The sequence below is a fragment of the Polypterus senegalus genome, chromosome 1, assembly GCF_016835505.1.
Source record: "Polypterus senegalus isolate Bchr_013 chromosome 1, ASM1683550v1, whole genome shotgun sequence".
NCBI lineage: Eukaryota > Metazoa > Chordata > Cladistia > Polypteriformes > Polypteridae > Polypterus > Polypterus senegalus.
In genome coordinates, this window is record NC_053154.1 from 6,069,429 (window position 1) to 6,090,484 (window position 21,056).

A 21,056-nucleotide genomic window follows, 5' to 3' on the forward strand; every position below is an offset into this window, starting at 1 on the left:
GACCAAAAGCACCTCAAAAGCTAGACATCATGCCAAGATCCAAAGAAATTCAGGAACAAATGAGAACAGAAGTCATTGAGATCTATCAGTCTGGTAAAGGTTATAAAGCCATTTCTAAAGCTTTGGGACTCCAGCGAACCACAGTGAGAGCCATTATCCACAAATGGGAAAAACATGGAACAGTGGTGAACCTTCCCAGGAGTGGCCGGCCGACCAAAATTACCCCAAGAGCGCAGAGACGACTCATCCGAGAGGTCACAAAAGACCCCAGGACAACGTCTAAAGAACTGCAGGCCTCACTTGCCTCAATTAAGGTCAGTGTTCACGACTCCACCATAAGAAAGAGACGGGCCTGCAAAAACGGCCTGCATGGCAGATTTCCAAGACGCAAACCACTGTTAAGCAAAAAGAACATTGGGGCTCGTCTCAATTTTGCTAGTTGTGAGACATGGGACGCTATCCGGTGACCTGAGATGAAGACTGAACCCCTTCATGTGTGTGATGACTCACAAACAGAAGCACCAGGACTCTAAAGACTTTGCACAGATATCCGGAGGGAGCACCACACAGCCCTTTCCAGCGACCTCAGGACCCCCCCATGGTCTCCCAATCCGTCTGCTGATTTCATAGGAAGAGTCGATGAGGTCGACACTCTCTCCACAGTGGGACACACTGCTGATGACCGTGCCCAAGAGGTCATTAAAGGCCAGGCTCTTTGTTTTTTATCAGGACGCTCGCAAGCCCAGACCCTCGGACTCCTCACTCAGTCTCTCGAGCGCCCTGATCAAAGCCTCCATTGAGCATCATCAGCAAGATCAGTCAAGATCAGTGAATCTTTGTTCACCAACAGATGTCCCCCAGCCGCTGGACCCCACGACCTTCCAACACCCAGTCCATACAAGCATTGAACAGAGTAGGAGCAGAACAGACCCCTGACGAACCCCAGAACCAACTGGGAAAAACACAGAGGTCTGCTCCATTCTGCACAGCAATCACAGTACCAGTCGACAGGCTGGCCATGATATCCAGCAAATGCCCTAAAAAAAATAGAGGAGTGGCGCAGTGGGTAGCACTGCTGCCTCACAGTTAGGAGACTCGGGTTCGCTTCCCGGGACCTCCCTGCGTGGAGTTTGCATGTTCTCCCCGTGTCTGTGTGGGTTTCCTCCCACAGTCCAAAGACATGCAGGTTGGGTGCATGGGTGATCCTAAATTGTGCTTAGTGTGTGGGTGTGTGTGCCCTGTGGTGGGCTGGCACCCTGCCTTGCACCCTGTGTTGGCTGGGATGGACTCCAGCAGACCCCCGTGACCCTGTAGTTCGGATATAGCAGGTTGGATAATGGATAAAAAATAGAAATGGTCCCAATGTAGTTACAGCTTAGACAGATACAAAGGGGTTTTAGGATTTTTATCAATGCATACTGTGCCACATTTTTATCTCTTGTGCTGCATTCACTTCATCACGTGTGATTAAAAATAAAAATCTCCTTCAGTGCCTTCGAAGTACCCCATACAGTATCTCAGTCTGGCAACTGAGGGAAAAGCCATAACTAGCAGTCTTATTTATACGTACAAAACAATTATGAAATGACGCATCCTCAGCCTGAGGTAGAAGCCCACAAAGACTGAGAACAGCCAGCACACAGCGTAAAGCAAAATGTGCATGAAAGTCACAAGCGATTTACTCAACAGACAAAAAGTACATCTTGTTAAATGCCTTTCTGACACTTCACAAATATTTCTATTAAGGCGATGTAATAATCTCCCAGCTGACAGCGTGAAGCCCGCTATGAGGAACGGAGCCAGAAAAACAAGAAAGGCTGCAACGGCAGTGCGCTACTGCCCTCCGGAGGCACAGTGGAAAGGTACACTTACAGAAAAAAAAATCATCACACTGCTATGGTGGGCTGCATCAGGAGTGGGCAGGAGGAGGAGTATAGGAACCTAATCAAGGACTTTGTTAAATGGTGCGACTCAAACCACCAACTCCTGAACACCAGCAAAACCAAGGAGCTGGTGGTGTATTTTAGGAGGACCAGGCCTCTCATGGACCCCGTGATCATCAGAGGTGACTGTGCAGAGGGTGCAGACCTATAAATACCTGGGAGTGCAGCTGGATGATAAACTGGACTGGACTGCCAATACTGATGATCTGTGCACGAGAGGACAGAGCCGACTATACTTCATTAGAAGGCTGGCGTCCTTCAACATCTACAATAGGATGCTGCAGATGTTCTACCAGACGGTTGTGGTGAGCGCCCTCTTCTACACGGTGGTGTGCTGGGGAGGCAGCATAAAGAAGTGGGACGCCTCATACCCGGACAAACTGGTGAGGAAGGCAGGCTCTATTGTAGGCATGGAGCTGGACAGTTTGACAACCATGGCAGAGCAACGGGCGCTGAGCAGACTCCTGTCAATCATGGAGAATCCACTGAACAGGATCATCTCCAGACAGAGGAGCAGCTTCAGAGACAGACTGCTGTCACCGTCCTGCTCCACTGACACACTGAGGAGACCCCACACTATGCGACTCGTGGGGGTAAACGTTAACATTATACAAAGTTATCGTCTGATATATTTGCATTGTTATCACTCTTTAATTTAATATTGTTCTTTATCAGTATGCTGCTGCTGGAGTAGGGGAATTTCCCCTTGGGATTAATAAAGTATCTGTCTGTCTATCTAAATACTGCAAATCATACACCGTGGACCCCTTCACTTCTTTTTTTGGATATACTTTTATAAAAACACCGAGAGCATAGAGTCAGCCATTGTACAGCACCCCCAAGGTGAAGAGCCTGCCACAAGGGTATTTTTATGCGCACTTTATAGAGTTGTAGATTTAAAATTTTATTGGATAAATGCACCATTTTTGTCCATCAATCTACATTCAGTCAGTCAGTGTCCAACCCGCTATATCCAAACACAGGGTCACGGGGGTCTGCTGGAGCCAATCCCAGCCAACACAGGGCACAAGGCAGGAACAAATCCTGGGCAGGGTGCCAGGCCATCACAGGGCACACCCACACACACACTAGGGACAATTTAGGATCACCAATGCACCCAACCTGCATGTCTTTGGATTGTGGGAGGAAACCCACACAGACACGGGGAGAACATGCAAACTCCACGCAGGGAGGACCCTGGGAAGCAAACCCGGGTCTCCTAACGGCGAGGCAGCAGTGCTACCCACTGCGCCACTGTGCTGCTCCCAATTTACATTCAACATCCCATAATGACAAAGCGAAAACATGCTTTCATAAAGCAAATTAATTAAAAAGTGAAATTTCTCATGCCTAGAAGTTTTTAGACCCTTAATGCCACTAACTTGTAGAAGCCCCTCTGGCAGCAATTCTAGTTTCAAGTCTTCTTGGGAAGTCTCCATAAGATTTGCACACATCCTGGATTTGGGCAGACCCTCTCAAGCTGCACTAGACTGGATGGGAAGCGTCCGTAACGTGCCATCTTCAAGTTTCACTACGTTTTTTCTCCTGATGCAAATGTATATGCACCTTATTTTTTGGCAGTATCCCACTGGGTGGCCTTCTTGTCGTTTTAAGTGTTCCTTCCTCATCCTGGGGTTAAGTTAACGGGTGACACTATATTGGGCATGAACTTTGCCCTGCAGCTTTTGATTCCCCATGCCACAGGGATAGGCTCATAGTGGGAAGATAATCTTGTTTTTTTCCAGTAGCTAACGTGGATACATAAAGAATTCAGACGCCTTCACACTTTACTGTGTCATACATTTCATTTTCAATTTGATAAATTGGCCATTTTTGCCCATCAGTCTACACTTAATAACCCATAACTGAGGTCATCTGGACGACTGCTCCTTGTAGTGCCAAGCTCTCGGCTGAAGTCTAGGGGAGACCGAGCTCTCTCTTGGTTGCTGGTCCACGGCTTTGGAATGACTTGCCTCTTCACATCAGGTCTTCATCCTCTATCGAGGTTTTTAAAAAGTCGCAGTTAGGAGACCTAGGTTCGCTTCCCGGGTCCTCCCTGCGTGGAGTTTGCATGTTCTCCCCGTGTCTGCGTGGGTTTCCTCCGGGTGCTCCGGTTTCCTCCCACAATCCAAAGACATGCAGGTTAGGTGGATTGGCGATTCTAAATTGGCCCTAGTGTGTGCTTGTTGTGTGGGTGTGTTTGTGTGTGTCCTGCGGTGGGTTGGCACCCTGCCCAGGATTGGTTCCTGTCTTGTGCCCTGTGTTGGCTGGGATTGGCTCCAGCAGACCCCCGTGACCCTGTATTCGGATTCAGCGGGTTAGAAAATGGATGGATGGATGGATGGCTTGAGACCTCCTTGTTTTCTTCTGTCTTTCGCTGTATGTGATGGGATTGTGGTGGATGTTATAATCGGTTGTTTTATTCATCTGCTTTTGCATGATTGTTATGTATTGTGTTTATTTTTTAATACTTTTTTGTACAGCACTATAGCACAACCTCCGTTTTAAATGTGTTTTTATAAATAAATAATCTCGATCTAATCCAGTCTAATCTAATCATTAACGATAGACTGAAAACCTGTTTTCAGAAAGGTATGCAAATTATTAAAAAAAACTAAAAGTAAAATCTTTTCATTTCTCAAAGTATTCAAACCATTAAGACCCTCTGGCAGCAATTCCAGCTTCAGGTCGTCTTGGCTAAATCTCTTTAAACGCTGGGTGAAGTCATCAATCCACCGATTTGGAAAACGAGGCAATTGAGACATGGCTGGCTACCCAGATTTTCACGCACACACACACACACACACACACACACACACACACACAAGGGCTCTGAATACGCTGTGAATCCACCGTAACTGTCAGCATGTTATTGTGTTGCGGATGTCATTATAAATGGGTACACTGGCCATTTGGGCGGCACGGTGGCGCTGCTACCTCGGGTTCGCTTCCCGGGTCCTCCGTGTGTGGAGTTTGCATGTTCTTCCCGTGTCTGCGTGGGTTTCCTCCCACAGTCCAAAGACATGCAGGTTGGGTGCATTGCTGATTCTAAATTGGTGTGTGTGCCCTATGGTGGGCTGGCACTCTGCCAAGGGTTTGTTTCCTGCCTTGTGCCCTGTGTTGGCTGGCACTCACTCCAGCAGACCCCCCGTGACCTTGTGTTAGGATATAGTGGATTAGGAAATGACTGATTGATGACTGACATTGTCATTATGGGTTATGGAGTGGAGACTAATGTGTAATAATGGCCAGAGGGGTTTGCAGATTAAAAGTGAAACCTCTCAGATATTCAGACCCTTAATTCAGTACTTTGTAGAAGCCCCTTTGGCATCGATTCGAACTTCAAATCTTCTTAACCAAGTCTTGCACCCCTGGATTTGGGCAGTTTTTTTCCCCATCCTTCCATTGCAGATCCTCTCAGGAGGCTCCATTAGACTGGATGGGAGGCGTCTGCAAGCCACCATCTTCAGGTCTCTCCACGCGTATTTTATGTGATTTCAGTCTGAGCTTTGGCTGGGCCCCTCGAGGACAGACAAGAGAGAGACTTATCCAAAAGACACTCCACAGTGCTCTTGGCCGTATGTTTTTGAGTCGTCGTCATGCTGAATGGTGAACTGTCCCCACCAGTCTCATGCGGCGTGCACTCTGGAGCAGGTCTTCTTCAAGGCCCTCTCCGTATTTAATGAGCCCAAACAGTGATGGCGGTGGCATGCTAATATTCAAATCACCTCACACTCTTATAAAACAAGCCTTGATTTGCTTTGTTTACACTATAAGATGTTCGTTGCCAAAAAAATAAAAAAAAAAGACACGCACTGTCTCAGTTACCGTAATAAATTGCGTAAAGGAGCACTGCAACTAAATTACTGTAAGGCCTAGAAAGGCAGGGGCTGAAATGATCAGTTTTGGTGATTTAACAATCACTGATTAAATCTTTTCTTAGTGAAAATCGGCTGATTTAGATCGATGGGAGCAGCTCTAGTGGACAAGAGAAAACCTTTTATTCTACTGAAATTCGGGGCACTGCCAGGCAGGTGGCACAAGTGTATTCAGAAGGGTGGAGACTCCATTGAGAAATGACAGCATCAGTTCTGTGAAGGTTTAATCCATTTTCGAATAAATCCCATTTTTTAAGTTTACCTCGACTCCCCTTTGTGTACACACACAGAGAACCAATTTGTTAGCCGGTTCCATTTTCAACTCCACTCTGTAAAGACGCCTTTTTTGTTTTGCTGCCTGATATTTAAGTATGCGGGGCGGCCATCCCCAAACCTTTTCTGCCTCTGCTTTTTTCTGTTACACAGTTAAAGGGTTATGACAATTTGCTATCCATATGAATTAAATGGAAAATAGTGGAGGGCTTAGCAAATAAAATAATAAATGGTACGTAATTAAAACACGTTACTGACACATCGGATACCGTCGGGCAGAGCCTTGAGGTGAATGACGTCACTTGTGCAGTTAACGGATGCCAATTAAATGTGTGGCACTACAAATTTGTTCACTGGTCTGCCTGCACATGTTTGAAAAGTTCCTCTCACATTTACTGTATAAAGTACTTATCAATTTAAAATCATTCTGAAGGTGATTTTGCATTAGGAAAACTTTACTTCTTATTTTTATGCACATAATTATATGTATGAAGTGATATTACAGTATGTACGAGCGAGTTGAAAATGAGCATCTTCTCCACAAGTCCACTCAGGATTCTTCAGCAGCGCCAATTTCCCTTCTGGCTGAATCGACTAATTATAGGAATTATATATGGTGCACATCCACAAATTCAGCCGCATCCCATTAATTAATGGCTTTAAGCAATGCCTGGAGGGCAAAACATTGAAAAATGTGCAGGGTTAGAAATGTAACTAAGCCGTGATGCTCATTCGGTTTGTTCATCCTGTAAAACAGCCATTTTTCACGGATTTGGAAATAAGTAAGTGCAATGATACTGACTGCAACTTCATCCGACTTCTCGTTGTTAATGATTTACACTGAAAAAAAAAAAAAAAAAGAGACAAACACAATGTAGCTCCTCATTCCTCACAGTAAAATGAGTTTCCAGCTGCTCAGGTGTTTAGGACTCACAGATTTGTTCACTCTACCTCATTCTTCACATAAAACAATTCATCTTACTGTTCTCATTTATTCAAATAATTCCCAATTGTCTTGATGCCAGTACTTTCAGCTTGGCTCTCACGGTAATAAAACAACTTGTACTCTTTTAGGAGCAATGAGATTGTTTCTCAGGTATGGATGATCATCATTTTAAAGCGGGGTCTGATCCTGCAGGTTGTCATTCTAACCTTTTTCTTAATAAGTGACGTGTTTTTGCTGCAAATTAACTTCTTCTGAATTAATTTTAAATGACTTGTTTTTATAAGATTTGTTCCTTGAATTTCTCCATTGCTCCTTTGAAATGCTTCAATGATCCTTGAATGGCACCCAAACAGAAATGAAATGTGAAGTGAGCGAGTCAACAGAAGACCAACAAAGTCAGGGCCTCAAACTCCAACCAATTTCACTCCAACCCCTTGCTTAATTAGGCTCCAACTCTTGGCTCTCTATTATTAAAAAGAAATCTTGGAAGGAGACAAGACGTGATTATCTCGGAAAGACGCGAGAAAGAGATGTAACCACACCCGGGGCTAGAAATAAAGGACAAAGAGTACATGACAAAGTAGAACGTCGTAAGGAATTCAAAAACATTGGCGCGGTACACAAACAGAGCAGGTTCGAAATAATGGAAGCACGAAAATTAAAAAAAAAGGACAGGAAAGATCGCATTAGCGTAAACAAACGGAAATTACTCGGAGAAAAAACGGAACAGCAAAAAGAGATTGAATATATTGTTCGGATTTACACTTTAAGTCGGAGACTTAGAAGATTCCAAAAACGTTGGAGTGGTATGAAGTCCCATGAGACGGAGACTTTTAACATTAGATTCATAAGTCACGCTCTACTTACAAGTCATCTAACCTCAGTCGTGTGAATGCTTTTGGCAGACACACTTCCTGCGCTTTCAGCTCTGATAAATTTTATACATTCTAGAGGACACGTCACCAACAAAGCGAAGAAGAAAGAGCATGGACAAACATTCAAAAAAGTCATTTTATTTATTAGAGAGAAAGGGGAATAAGGCCAGGTGGACTGGGAGGTGAATTCAAATTGTTCTATCATGGTGTGGATGGGAGGAGACATGGGGTAGGAGTTATTCTGAAGGAACAGCATGTCAAGAGTGTTTAGGAGGTGAAAAGAGTGTCAGGCAGAGTAATGATTAGGAAGCTGGAAATCAGAGGTGTGATGATGAATGTTGTTAGTGCATATACACTGCAAGTTGGGTGTGCGATGGGTGAGAAAGAAGATTTTGGGAGTGAGTTGGATGAAGTGATGAAGAGTGTACCCAAGGGACAGAAAGTGGCAATTGGAGCAGATTTCAATGGACAGGTTGGTGAAGGAAATAGTGGAGACGAGGAGGTGATGGTTAGGTTGAAGAGAACGAGAGAGAAGAGGTTGGATGATGTGGAGATAGTGAATCAGGAAGTGCAACGGATTAGCAAGGAGGAAGTAAGGCCAGCTTTGAAGAGGATGAAAAATGGAAAGGCCGTTGGTCCAGATGATATACCTGAGGAAGCATGGAGGTGTTTAGGAGTGATGGCAGTGGAGTTTTTAACCAGATTGTTTAATGGAATCCTGGAAAGTGAGAGGATGCCTGAGGAGTGGAGAAGAAGTGTACTGGTGCCGATATTTAAGAATAAGGGGGATGTGCAGGACTGTAGTAACTACAGGGGGATAAAATTGATGAGCCACAGCATGAAGCTATGGGACAGAGTAGCGGAGGCTCAGTTAAGAAGGGAGGTAATGATTAGTGAACAGCAGTGTGGTTTAATGTCAGGAAAGAGCACCACAGATGCAATGTTTGCTCCGAGGATGTTGATGGAGAAGAATAGAGATCTCCAGAAGGAGCTGCATTGTGTCTGTGGACCTGGAGAAAGCAGATGACAGGGTGACTAGAGAGGAGCTGTGGTATTGTATGAGGAAGTCGGGAGTGGCAGAGAAGTACGTAAGAGTTGTACAGGATATGTACAAGGAAAGCATAACAGTGGTGAGGTCTGCGGTAGGAGAGATGAACGCATTCAAAGTGGAGGTGGGATTACATCAGGGATCGGCTCTGAGTCCTTTCTTATTTCCATTGATGATGGACAGGTTGACAGACGAGATTGGACAGGAGTCCCTGCTGACTGTGATGTTTGCTGATGACACTGTGATCTGTAGTGATAGTAGGGACCAGGTTGAGGAGTCCCTGGAGAGGTGGAGATATGCTCTTGAGAGGAGAGGAATGAAGGTCAGTAGGACCACCAAGAAAGAATACATGTGTGTGAATGAGAGGGAGGCCAGTGGAATGGTGAGGATGCAGGGAGTAGAGTTGGCGAAGGTGGAGGAGTTTAAATACTTGGGATCAACAATTCAGGGTAACGGGAGTGCTGAAAAGAAGTGAAAAAGAGAGTGCCGGCAGGGTGGAATGAGTGGAGAAGAGTGTCAGGAGTGATTTGTGACAGACAGATATCAGCAAGAGTGAAAGGGAAGGTCTACAGGATGGTAGTGAGACCAGTTATGTTATATGGGCTGGGGAAGGTGGCACAGGAGACAGAGCTGGGAGGTGGCAGAGTTAAAGATGCTAAGATTTGTATTGGGTGTGATGAGGATGGACAGGATTAGAAATGAGGACATTAGAGGGTCAGCTCAGGTGGGACGGTTGGGAGACAAAGTCAGAGAGGCGAGATTGCGTTGGTTTGGACTTGTGCAGAGGAGAGATGATGGGTATACTGGGAGAAGGGTGCCAAGGAAGAGGAGGAGAGGAATGCCTAAGTAAAGGTTTATGGATGTGGTGAGAGAGGACATGCAGGTGATGGGGTGTAACAGAACAAGATGCAGAGGACAGAAACATATGGAAGAAGATGATCTGCTGTAGCAATCCCTAACGGGAGCAGCCGAAAGAAGAAGAAGAAGATTTTTCCTGTGACGCATGTTAAGCTTACTGGCCTATAGTTCTAAGAGCACTGGTAAAATGTTTTGAGGACCCGAGTAGATGAACACTCCCGAGACCCTCATCTTTCTTTCTTTTCAGATATTGTGTGATGGACACCAGTTGTTTTTCTATCTCGTTATTGTTTGGCTGCCAATTAAGGAAAAAGAAACAATTAAGGGGTCAGAGTGTTCAAGAAAACGTCAAATAAAATGAATTCAAATGAAATTAATTAGCAGCAAACACAGGTCACTAATTAAGAAAAGGGTTAGAATCAAAACCTGTAGCCACTGGGGCCCTCCAGGACCGGAGTTGGAGACTCCTGTTGTAAACAGTCCAGTGTGTTGACAGCCTGAGAAAGAAAAAAGGAGGGATGCTGGGATCGAAGCCACCGTGAACATGATAAACTGCAGTGCTGCACACACTAACAATACACAATATGGTTAAAAGTCTACTTACGATTATGGAGTTCAGGCATTTCATTGCTAACAGATGTGTGTACAAAAATCAAACACACAGCCTAGCAACCTCCATTAACAAAACACTGGAGCGTACTGAAGAGCTCAGGGACTGTAAATGCGAAGCCGTCACAGGATGCCACCTTTGCCACAAGTCAATATGTGGAAGGTCTCCTCGGCCAGATCTGCTCCAGTCAACTGCAAGTGCTATTATTGTGAAGTGGAGACATGGACATGGAGCAACAACAGCTCAGTCTTGCAACATTTGCAACACGAGGCCACCAAGCAGTGAAGTGCATAAAAATGGCCTGTCCTCTGTTGCATCACTCACAGCAGAGCGACAAACTACAGTCAAAGTAAAAAGTATGTGAACCCTTTGGAATGATCTGATTAACGGCATGAATTGGCCATAAAAAGTGATCTGCTCTTCATCGAAGTCACAGGTCCTGATACACACAATGAGCTTAAGCCAATGACACACAAAAAATTCTACTCTTTCATGTCTTTATTTTACAAACGCATTCAACGTTCACAGTGGTAGTGGAAAAAGTAAGTGAACCTTGGGATTTAATAACTGGTTGACCTTCCTTTGGCAGGCGCTTCCTGTAACTGCAGATCAGACCTGCACATCGTGCGGGGGGAATTTTAGCCCATTCTTTCCTGCAGAGCTGCCTTAACTCTTCCATATTCTTTGGTTGTCTTCTGTGTATGGCTCTCCAAGTCTGCACCCTCCATCCATCCTTCTGCTGATACCAGCATAGGTGAGACATTCCCAGCCACAATTACAGCAGCCCAGGTAAGCAGAGAGCTGAGGAGACTTTGTGCAAGGAAAGCAGCAGGTCCAGATGGTGTATCGCCATGACTGCTGAAGGTCTGTGCATTGGAGCTGGGGAGTCCTCTACAGCGCATCTTCAACCTGAGCCTGGAACAGGGGAGAGTCCCGAGGCTTTGGAAAACATCTTGTATCACTCCTGTCCCAAAGGTATCCCGTCCTGGTGAGCTGAATGACTTCTGGCCTATCGCCCTGATGTCACATGTGATGAAGACCATGGAGCGGCTGCTGCTTCACCACCTGAGGCCACAGGTCCGCCACACCCTTGACCCTCTGCAGTTCACATACCAGGAGAAGGTGGGAGTGGAGGATTCCATCATCTATATGCTACACTGATCCCTCTCCCACTTGGACAGAGGCAGTGGTGCTGTAAGAATTATGTTTCTGGACTTCTCTAGCACCTTCAACACCATCCAACCTCTCCTCCTTAGGGACAAGCTGATTGAGATGGGAGTAGATTCATACCTGGTGCCATGGATCGTGGACTATCTTACAGACAGACCACAGTATGTGCGGCATACAACTCGGAGTCCTGCCACGTGCAAAAGTTCGCTGACGACACTGCTATGGTGGGCTGCATCAGGAGTGGGCAGGAGGAGGAGTATAGGAACCTAATCAAGAACTTTGTTAAATGGTGCGACTCAAACCACCAACACCTGAACACCAGCAAAACCAAGGAGCTGGTGGTGGATTTTAGGAGGACCAGGCCCCTCATGGACCCCGTGATCATCAGAGGTGACTGTGCAGAGGGTGCAGACCTATAAATACCTGGGAGTGCAGCTGGATGACAAATTGGACTGGACTGCCAATACTAATGATCTGTGCAAGAGAGGACAGAGCTGACTATACTTCATTAGAAGGCTGGCGTCCTTCAACATCTGTAATAAGATGCTGCAGATGTTGTATCAGATGGTTGTGGCGAGCGTCCTCTTCTACGCAGTGGTGTGCTGGGGAGGCAGCATAAAGAAGAGGGACGCCTCACGCCTGGACAAACTGGTGAGGAAGGCAGGCTCTATTGTAGGCACAGAGCTGGACAGTTTGACATCCGTGGTGGAGCGACGGGCGCTGAGCAGACTCCTGTCAATCATGGAGAATCCACTGAACAGGATCATCTCCAGACAGAGGAGCAGCTTCAGCGACAGACTGCTGTCACCGTCCTGCTCCACTGACAGACTGAGGAGACCCCACAATATGAGACTCTTCAATTCCACCCGGGGTAAACGTTAACATTATACAAAGTTATTGTCTGTTATACCTGCATTGTTATCACTCTGATATTTAATATTGTTCTTTATCAGTATGCTGCTGCTGGAGTATGGGAATTTCCCCTTGGGATTAATAAAGTATCTATCTATCTACGTCATTCCACAGCATCTCAATAGGACTCTAGCATTTCAATGTAACGTTCTGAAGTGACGGTGACCGTTGCTCCTCCCAACTCAAAAACGAAAGGGCCTACAATACCAAATTCAGCAACGGCGCACCAAACTGTAACACGTGTGCCCACTGTGCTGGGGTCTCTGATGAAGTTTACGAGGATTGGTTTCATCCCAGTAGCGAAAGTTTTGCTTATTTACGCAGCAACCATTCAAATGGAAATGTGCCTCGTCGCTGATGTCACACGACAATGGCATCTCGATGAACGGTTTACAGAATGTTGACGCTCAACTCTCTATGGCTCTCCCAGTCTCTCTCAGTGATTTCCTGCACTGCCATCATCTTGTATGGGTGGAAATTAAGGTCCTCATGCAAACGACGTGTTGGAAATGCCAAAGACAGAAGCGCACTGAACGTCAAGGAGATGGCAAAATGGATGCCCTTACAGCTTTGATGTTTTCAGGCGTTTGTACAGTCAGAGGACGGCCTGGAGATTCGCTGTTCAATGTTGGACCCGTCTGTCTACATTTAGCCACCCACGGTAGAATTGTTTTCCGATTTGGGACGTCACAGTGAGGAGGAATGCTGAAGTGCGTTCAGAAGGCACGTTGCATACTGATGATGGATTCACCGTTTTTGAAGAACAGTTCGACAGCGAAAGCATGGTGTGCATGTGGACCTCTACAAGGGATCAACTATCAAAGGACCCCCAAACCCCAACCCACTCGGCTGCCTCTACCTCGAACAACGACCTTCAGAAATGTGCTACTTCATTTGGGCTCACCCTGTATTTTTAAAAATTGCCATCTCTTGACAGTTTGGGAATTACCATCCAAACCCCAATTAGATACAAAAGGGTCCTAGAAGAATATTTACAATTTAAAAGATGTATTTTAGCAAAAGGCTCTTTAATCCAAGAAGCACCCAACAGCAGAAAAGGAATTCCCTGAGAAGGCAAGGCAACGCACAGCAAACACAACCCCAGTTCAGAATCCCAATGTGAAGTCAAAAAAACAGAGCACGGGTTCAAAAATGCAGGAATTCTCAAAACGGTACAGCAAACGACAAGTGAGCACTCCACTGAACTCCTTAGTGCATTGGAAATGAAACACCAGGAACTATGGAAGGCCTCTTCAATATAATCGTGTGGACGGCACTTCCTGGTGGTGACCGGCAGGTGGCCCCACCCACAAAGCACGGAAGACATAAGACATTTTCTAGTTACAAACAGACACAAAGAATAATGCACATAATAAACAAAAGAAACATCCCCATAAATAAATGGCACAAAAACAAACAGACAAAGAACTGACAATAAACACAACCTTGAACCCCAGCCAGGGGAGAAATGCTGGCTGAAATAGGAGGACAACAACACGGTGTCGGCTCGAGTCTCTGAAGGTCTTACTCGTCTTTCAACCTGGACGAAGGACCACCGTCTACAGCTCAACCTGGGACAGACACAGCCTCCTGTCTCTTCAACTCCCGATCTTGGTACACAGCTTGGCTCAGGGTCACGGACACTTCACAGTACAGAGCGACGATGAGCCAAAACACACTGGGACAGCAAACCAACGCTTTACTACACTAATTAGTGGAATATTCTTCCATGGCCGAGTCAGTTACCTGACCTCAACACAACTGGACATGCGTGTCACTTACTGAAGATGAAACTGAAGGCAGAAAGTCCAACGAACAAGCAGCACCTGAAGACAGCGGCAGGGAAGGATCACTATGGGGGACACCCAGCACTTGGAGACGGCCGTGGGGCTCAGACTTCAGGCAGTCATGCACTGGAAGAGATTCTCCACCAAATATTAAAAGTGATTGTCAGATGTAGGATTATGTTAGTTTGTCCAAAAACGTCCGCTCCCCTGAAAAATGAGCCCCCCATGTATAAGATAATATGGCTGTCTTTTCAAAATGGCTCATACAAAGTTTTTGTTAAACCCCGTGAATTAAAGCTGAAAGTCTGCACTTCAATCACATGATTGCTTTGTTTCAAATCAATGTGGTGGATAGATAAATAGATAGATACATGTGAAAGACGCTATATGATGGCTAGCTAGGTAGATGTGAAAGGCGCTATATAATAGCTAGCTAGGTAGATGAGAAAGGCACTATATGGCAGCTTGTTAGTTATCTAGATACATGTGAAAGGCACTATATAATAGCTAGCTAGGTAGATGTTAAAGGGGCTATATAATAGCTAGCTATGTAGCTGGCTAGATTTGCAATGTGCAATATAATAGCTAGCTAGGTAGATGAGAAAGGCATTATATGATAGCTAGGTAGATGTGAAAGGCGCTATATGATAGATAGCTAGGTAGATGTGAAAGGCACTATATGATAGCTAGGTAGATGCAAATGGCTAAACATGATAAGTAGGTACCTAGGTAGATGTGAAAGGCACTATACGATAGCTTGTTGGTTATCTAGATAAATGTGAAAGGCACTATATAATAGCTAGCTAAATGTGAAAGGCTAAACATGATAGCTAGCTAGGTAGATGTGAAAGGCACTTTACGATAGCTACGTAGATGTGAAAGGCACTATATAATAGCTAGCTAGATGTGAAAGGCGCTATATGATAGCTAGCTAGATGCACACTACCATCCGAACTACTTACTCCCTCAAGGTGTTTAAGAAGCGATTAAAAACCCTTCTGTTCTGTGGATATCTGCCAAATTATTCATGAATGTTTTTTTTTAATCTGCCATATTGTTAATTTGTTACTTTTTCTTATGTTGGCTTTATAGCCCTCCATTTGTGGTGATCAATTTTTGTCACTTGGTCGGCTACACTTGCTCAAAACAGTCCCAGGACTGATGTTACTCGATCAGGTTGACCTTCTTTGTAAATCGCTTTGGATAAAAGCATCTGTAAGCCCATACATGTAAATGGGTATTCTGCTCGCCCGCACGCTTGCTCTCTGCCTGCCTTCCTTCACCTTCGTCTCAATGACAGCTCGATGCGTGGCGCTTTTAAAACTCGAATTAAAAAGCCGTTCAAAAGGCGCACCAGAATTACGACAGGCGGTAACTTAACGCGAGTGTAATGCATTAGAAAAAGCGCACCTTTTACAGCAGCAGCTACAAACACATAAATCAGCTCTTGAACTCTGCAGCACTTAACTACTCCAAAGTACTTCGGGTTTTCTTTTCGTCAAAGGCAAGCAGATCCTTGACAGATGACAAACTCGTTTGAAAGAGCCGATCGAAATTACTTACCCAGCACAGGCGGCGACTGGAAAACGTATCGTTTACATCCCAATAAACTCCCGGGGAAGGCATGACATTTGTGGAGTTTTGTCCACTTCATCCCGGTCACAATCCCCTGAAATCCCAGCCGCCAGGAGGCCGCCATGTTTAGGTCCTGCCGCTAAGACTGTCTAAACAGCTGCCTGTCTGTTCGCTCGCTCGCTCGCTTCACTTGTAAGGCGGGGAGTTTAAACAGAGTCGGCGGGGTGGGGCGGGACTCCGAGACGCCCTGCTCCAGTATTGGTTAGAAAATAGACATACAGTATATAGACAGACGCCACATTCACGATACGTCAGCGCATCCGCCATATTGCGAGTGGCAAAAGTGCCCATTGTGTATTCAAACCTCACATTTTTACTTCCTATGTGTAATTCTTTACATTTACTGACATTAAATTTCATCTGCCACAAGTCTGCCCAAGCCTGTCTGCTGTCCACGTCTTTCTGAGATGATATAAAGGATTCCAAATTATCTGCTAATCCATCTATCTTGGTATCATCAGCAGTATCATCAGCAGACTTAACCAGCTTGTTACTTATATTCCTATCCAAATCATTTACATATATTAAAAATAGCAGCACCCTAGCACTGCCCCCTGCTGGTCTTAACATCGGCCAGTTCTGATGAGGTTCCTCACACCATCACCCTCTGCTTCCTGTGTCTGAGTCAATTCTGCACCCATCTAAAAACATCACCCTGAACTGCCACTTCTTTTAATTTGATGCCCAACCTCTCATGTGGCACCTCATCAAATGCATTCTGAAAGTCCACATCAATAATCTCATCTGCTCCTCTCTGGTCGTATCCTTTTGTTTCCTCCTCATAGAATTCCAGCCTGTTAGTAAAACACGACCTCCCTCTTCTGACCCCACACTGACTGTTCCTAATAACTCCTGTCCTTGCCAGGTGTTGCTCAATCTTCTCCTTAATAATTCCTTCTATTAATTTTCCTGTGATGCTTGTTAAGCTTATTGGCCTACAATTGCTTGGATCTGCCCTGTCACCTTTTTTATATAATGGGATGATATTTGCCATTTTCCAGTCCTTCAGAATCTCTCCAGTGCTCAGTGACTTCTGAAAAATATGCGTCAAGGGTTTATATCTGTACTCACTAGCCTCCTTAAGAACACGAGGATAAATATGATCTGGTCCTGGTGAGTTGTTTGATTTCAAATTATAAAATACTGGAAATTATACGGTAAAATCAAGCCCCAACTTATCCGTGGCAGAACTTAAAAGCGAGGATATACGGTAGTTCACTTGATTGTAATCATTCTGTAACAATATAATGGCGCACAGAATGGCCAAACTATTCCAACTACCATTGCTGCTGTAGCATTGTTAATAGACATCGGAAATGAAAATTAGAAGAGAGTATGTATTTACAGATGATGACGGCTGGCTCTTAAGTAGATTTCGATTTCCAAGAGCGTATCCTCTTGGCGGTGTGTGCTGAGCTGGCGCAGGCTTTACAAGGGCAGACGTTGAGGACTTGCGCTCTGCCTGCTACTTTGCTTGTTCTGTTCACTCTCAGGTTTTCAGCAACAGGAGTTTTTCAACATGCTGACTGATCAGATATTTCACAATCATCACCGAGTCGTGCCATGTGAGCTGTATAGGATGGTATTATCCACTTGTCATTCAGATCAATAAGATTTCCTTACACTGTGTTTAAACTGGCAAACATAAAAGCACAATTTGCAGCAATGTCCGCTTTTCCAAATGTAATTGAGAGGTTAACTGCACACACATTGCTATTACAATGGCACTGGACAAGTAACATCAGCCAGGTAACAACATGATTTCCTGAAGTGGAATTTGATTGATTTATTGGCAGATCTGCCCATTTTACTCCAGGCTACAGTAATATATTTTTTGGAAGGAGTGAGTTTACATTACATCATTTATAGCTGAAAACCTATAAAAACGGCAGCTCCGCACAGTCATGGGTACTTTTTCCAACTAGTGCAGCTAAAGGCAAGCAGTCCTTTTAAGTATAGTGAGTCACCTCAAAGTAAAGAGCAGAGAATCGGTCCGTTGTGGCACTCGATGCCATTGCTACACTATAAAGGCGCCTTCAGAGAATGAATTTGCTTATGTAAATAGAAAGCATTTCCACTCTTATTAATGCGCTTCTCTATATTGCACAGAAAGAGTTTCGCAGTGTGCAAGTGTGTAGAGTGCAGCATAATGTGGCACATAATCGTGACTTGCCTGTAGCTGAAACCTGACCCTGATCCACCAAATGATCAGCCAAGTCGGACAGTGTTACAACTTTATTTGAATGTAATTAGCATAATGTAAAAACAGGTAATCAGATGCAGCATTGCTTTTTTTAACTAATTCATTTTTGTTGTGGTCAATATCGAATAGTACGGCTCTTATATTCCTTTGTTCATTGGCCACATCTCTTGCAGCATCCACTACAGCCAGATGGCCTCCCAGTGGTTTCCGAGGCAGAGGTGTGGGTAAAGCCAGCGCCCGAAGATGTGCTTGGCACAGTAGCACCATCATGTCATCAGCATGGAGGTCAGCTTTTGTAATATTGTCTGAAACACAATAAACAGACGGCGGGGCTGCAACTCGCCTTTTCACGTCGACTTTGATATCTAATCACTTCTTTTTTCTTTCGGGCACTGTGCAACTTTTCTGAACTTGAATTTTCGAGTGTCTCTGCCATGCTGCCACATATCACTTCCTTTTCTTGGTTATACCACTGCTTAAGCCAATAAATTGTACGTTTTTTTTTTACCTCCACTTCGCATTCGCTGAAATTTGTCTTCATGTGCCTTTTCCATTGTTTTTTAACCAAACAGGTAATATTTATAAAGATTTGCATATTAAATGATGCATAATTCTGACAGGAGTCAAGCTGGGGCTGTAGGCACGTGTACGTGCATTAAATTTCACGTTCATTGGGATTTGTAAAGGAGAAGTGTGTAGAACTTGGGGTACACACAGTTTTATGCATCTTGATTTTTTTGTACATACCCACATTCCCACTTTTGTCCGTTCGCCATGTTTTAGTGTGAATTCTACGCGTCCCGTTATACATGAGGCCCCAGGTGTTGTAAACTTTGTCATAACTTGGCCTCCCCCCTCTCACATGTGTCTGGATAAAAGACTTTCTTACCAACCGGCTCCAGACTGAGACTCGGCCCCCACCACTCCTCCATTCGCACACTGAACACCAGTACCCCGCAAAGCTGTGTGCTGAGCCCCCATCTGTACAGTCTCTACACACACCACTGCAGTCCGGCCCACAACAACAACCTCATCGTCAAGTTTGCTGACGACTCCACAGTGGTCGGACTCATCTCAAAGGGAGACGAGGCAGCTTACAGAGAGGAGCTCCTAAATTTGGCAGCCTGGTGTTCAAATCAATCAATCAACATTTATTTATATAGCACATATTCATACAAAAAAAAATGTAGCTCAAAGTGCTTTACAAAATGAATAGAAAAATAGAAGACACAATAAAAAATAAACATAAGTCAACATTAATTAACATAGAATAAGAGTAAGGTCCGATGGCCAGGGTGGACAGAAAAAACAAAAAAAAAACTCCAAAGGCTGGAGGAAAAAATAAAATCTGTAGGGGTTCCAGACCACGAGACCACCCAGTCCCCTCTGGGCAAAGAACAATCTGGCTCTGAACAGCAGGAAAACCAAGGAGATCATTGTCGACTTCAGGAGGCACAGCACCGACTTAGCCCCCCTTTACATCAATGGCGAGTGTGTGGAGAGGGTCTATACCTTCTGGTTTCTTGGCGTCCTTATCTCCGCTGACATCTCCTGGACAGACAACATCACAGCAGTCATCAAAAAGGCTCAGCAGAGGTTACACTTCCTGGGGGTCCACAGAAAGCACAACCTGGACTCCAACCTGCTACTGACCTTCTACCGCTCGTCCATTGAGAGCCTGCTGACATATTGTATCACAGTATGGTACGGCAGCTGCACCATGGCAGACAGGGAGAGGCTTCAGAGAGTAGTAAAGGCAGCACAGAAGATCAACGGCTGCCCTCTCCCCTCCTTAATGGACATTTACACCTCCTGCTGCCTCAACAGAGCAAAAAACATCATCAAGGACAGCTCCCACCCTGGCTCTGATCTGTTTGACCTGCTGTCCTCAGGGAGGCGCTACAGGTGCATCACAACAAGGACAAACAGACTCAAGAACAGTTTTTTCCCAAAAGCCAAAATCATTCTAAACTCACACATGCAATGACTACACAGTCTAACCCCCCAACCCCTGGACTTCCTTCTGTCCATCAACTGTGCGATATCCAATATCGAAATGGTACTGAATAATAACTGTGTAATATCTGTATACTGTACAATATCATTACTCTCAGGGTCCAACATCCACTACTCACTGCACATGATCATCATTATTGTGCAATATTTAAATTATGTGCAATAACCCAACAGTGCAATAGTTATTATTCTTTCCATATGTATATAACTTTCTTGCAACTTCTTTGCCACTTTTTGCACCATTTGTTTATTTACTTGTTGTGTTCTACATATATGTCTGCACCGAAGGAGCTGCTTTCAATCTCATTGTAAATGTGTATAGTGACAATAAAAGGCATTCTATTCTATTCTACCCTTCCAGTCCATCTCTGCATAACCATTTGTCCTCCACTCTCTGTTTTCTAATTCAAAACCCCTTTGTCTCAAAGGATGTGTTTTGAAACCTGGAGGTGTGCATCGCCGAATCACTCCTGCCTCATCCTGAGCCGTTACAGACTGATGGCCTTTGGTTAATCAGTTCTCACCATTACTTTGGGCTCAGTAGAACCCACCTGTGAAAACTGGACTGCTCAGTTAATAATTCAAATTGATGCTTACTTGTTGCACTAGCATTCCTTATTAATACTATAATTAATATGTAGTCGTGCCAGTTAGGTGGCAGCACACAGCTTCACTGTGGTGCCTCTTGGCTACTTCAAATAAAAGCACAAGCCTGTAACAATGAATTCTGACATAGCTTATAGCTGGCTAGTTTAACATGCTCTGCTGTAACTTTATTTGTTATTATTATGATTCATAAAGAGGCACTGACATATAAACTTAAATGCTCCTTTAACCTATACTGTTTGTATACACGCCAATGTGAGAGCTTGCCTAGTGTTCCCATAATTAAATGCCTTGAA

At 44.7% G+C, this 21,056-nt stretch overlaps 1 protein-coding gene across 1 annotated transcript in view; it reads right to left on the reverse strand.

The window, feature by feature from the left end:
• Positions 1–16,049, reverse strand: part of pdhx (pyruvate dehydrogenase complex component X) — a 292,521-nt gene extending 276,472 nt beyond the window's left edge. Inside the window, exon 1 of the mRNA XM_039744023.1 lies at positions 15,864–16,049. Within this exon, the coding sequence (XP_039599957.1) occupies positions 15,864–15,999 (136 nt within the window). The 5' untranslated portion in view covers positions 16,000–16,049. The remainder of the gene's footprint in view (positions 1–15,863) is intronic.
• Between the last annotated feature and the right edge of the window lie 5,007 nt (positions 16,050–21,056).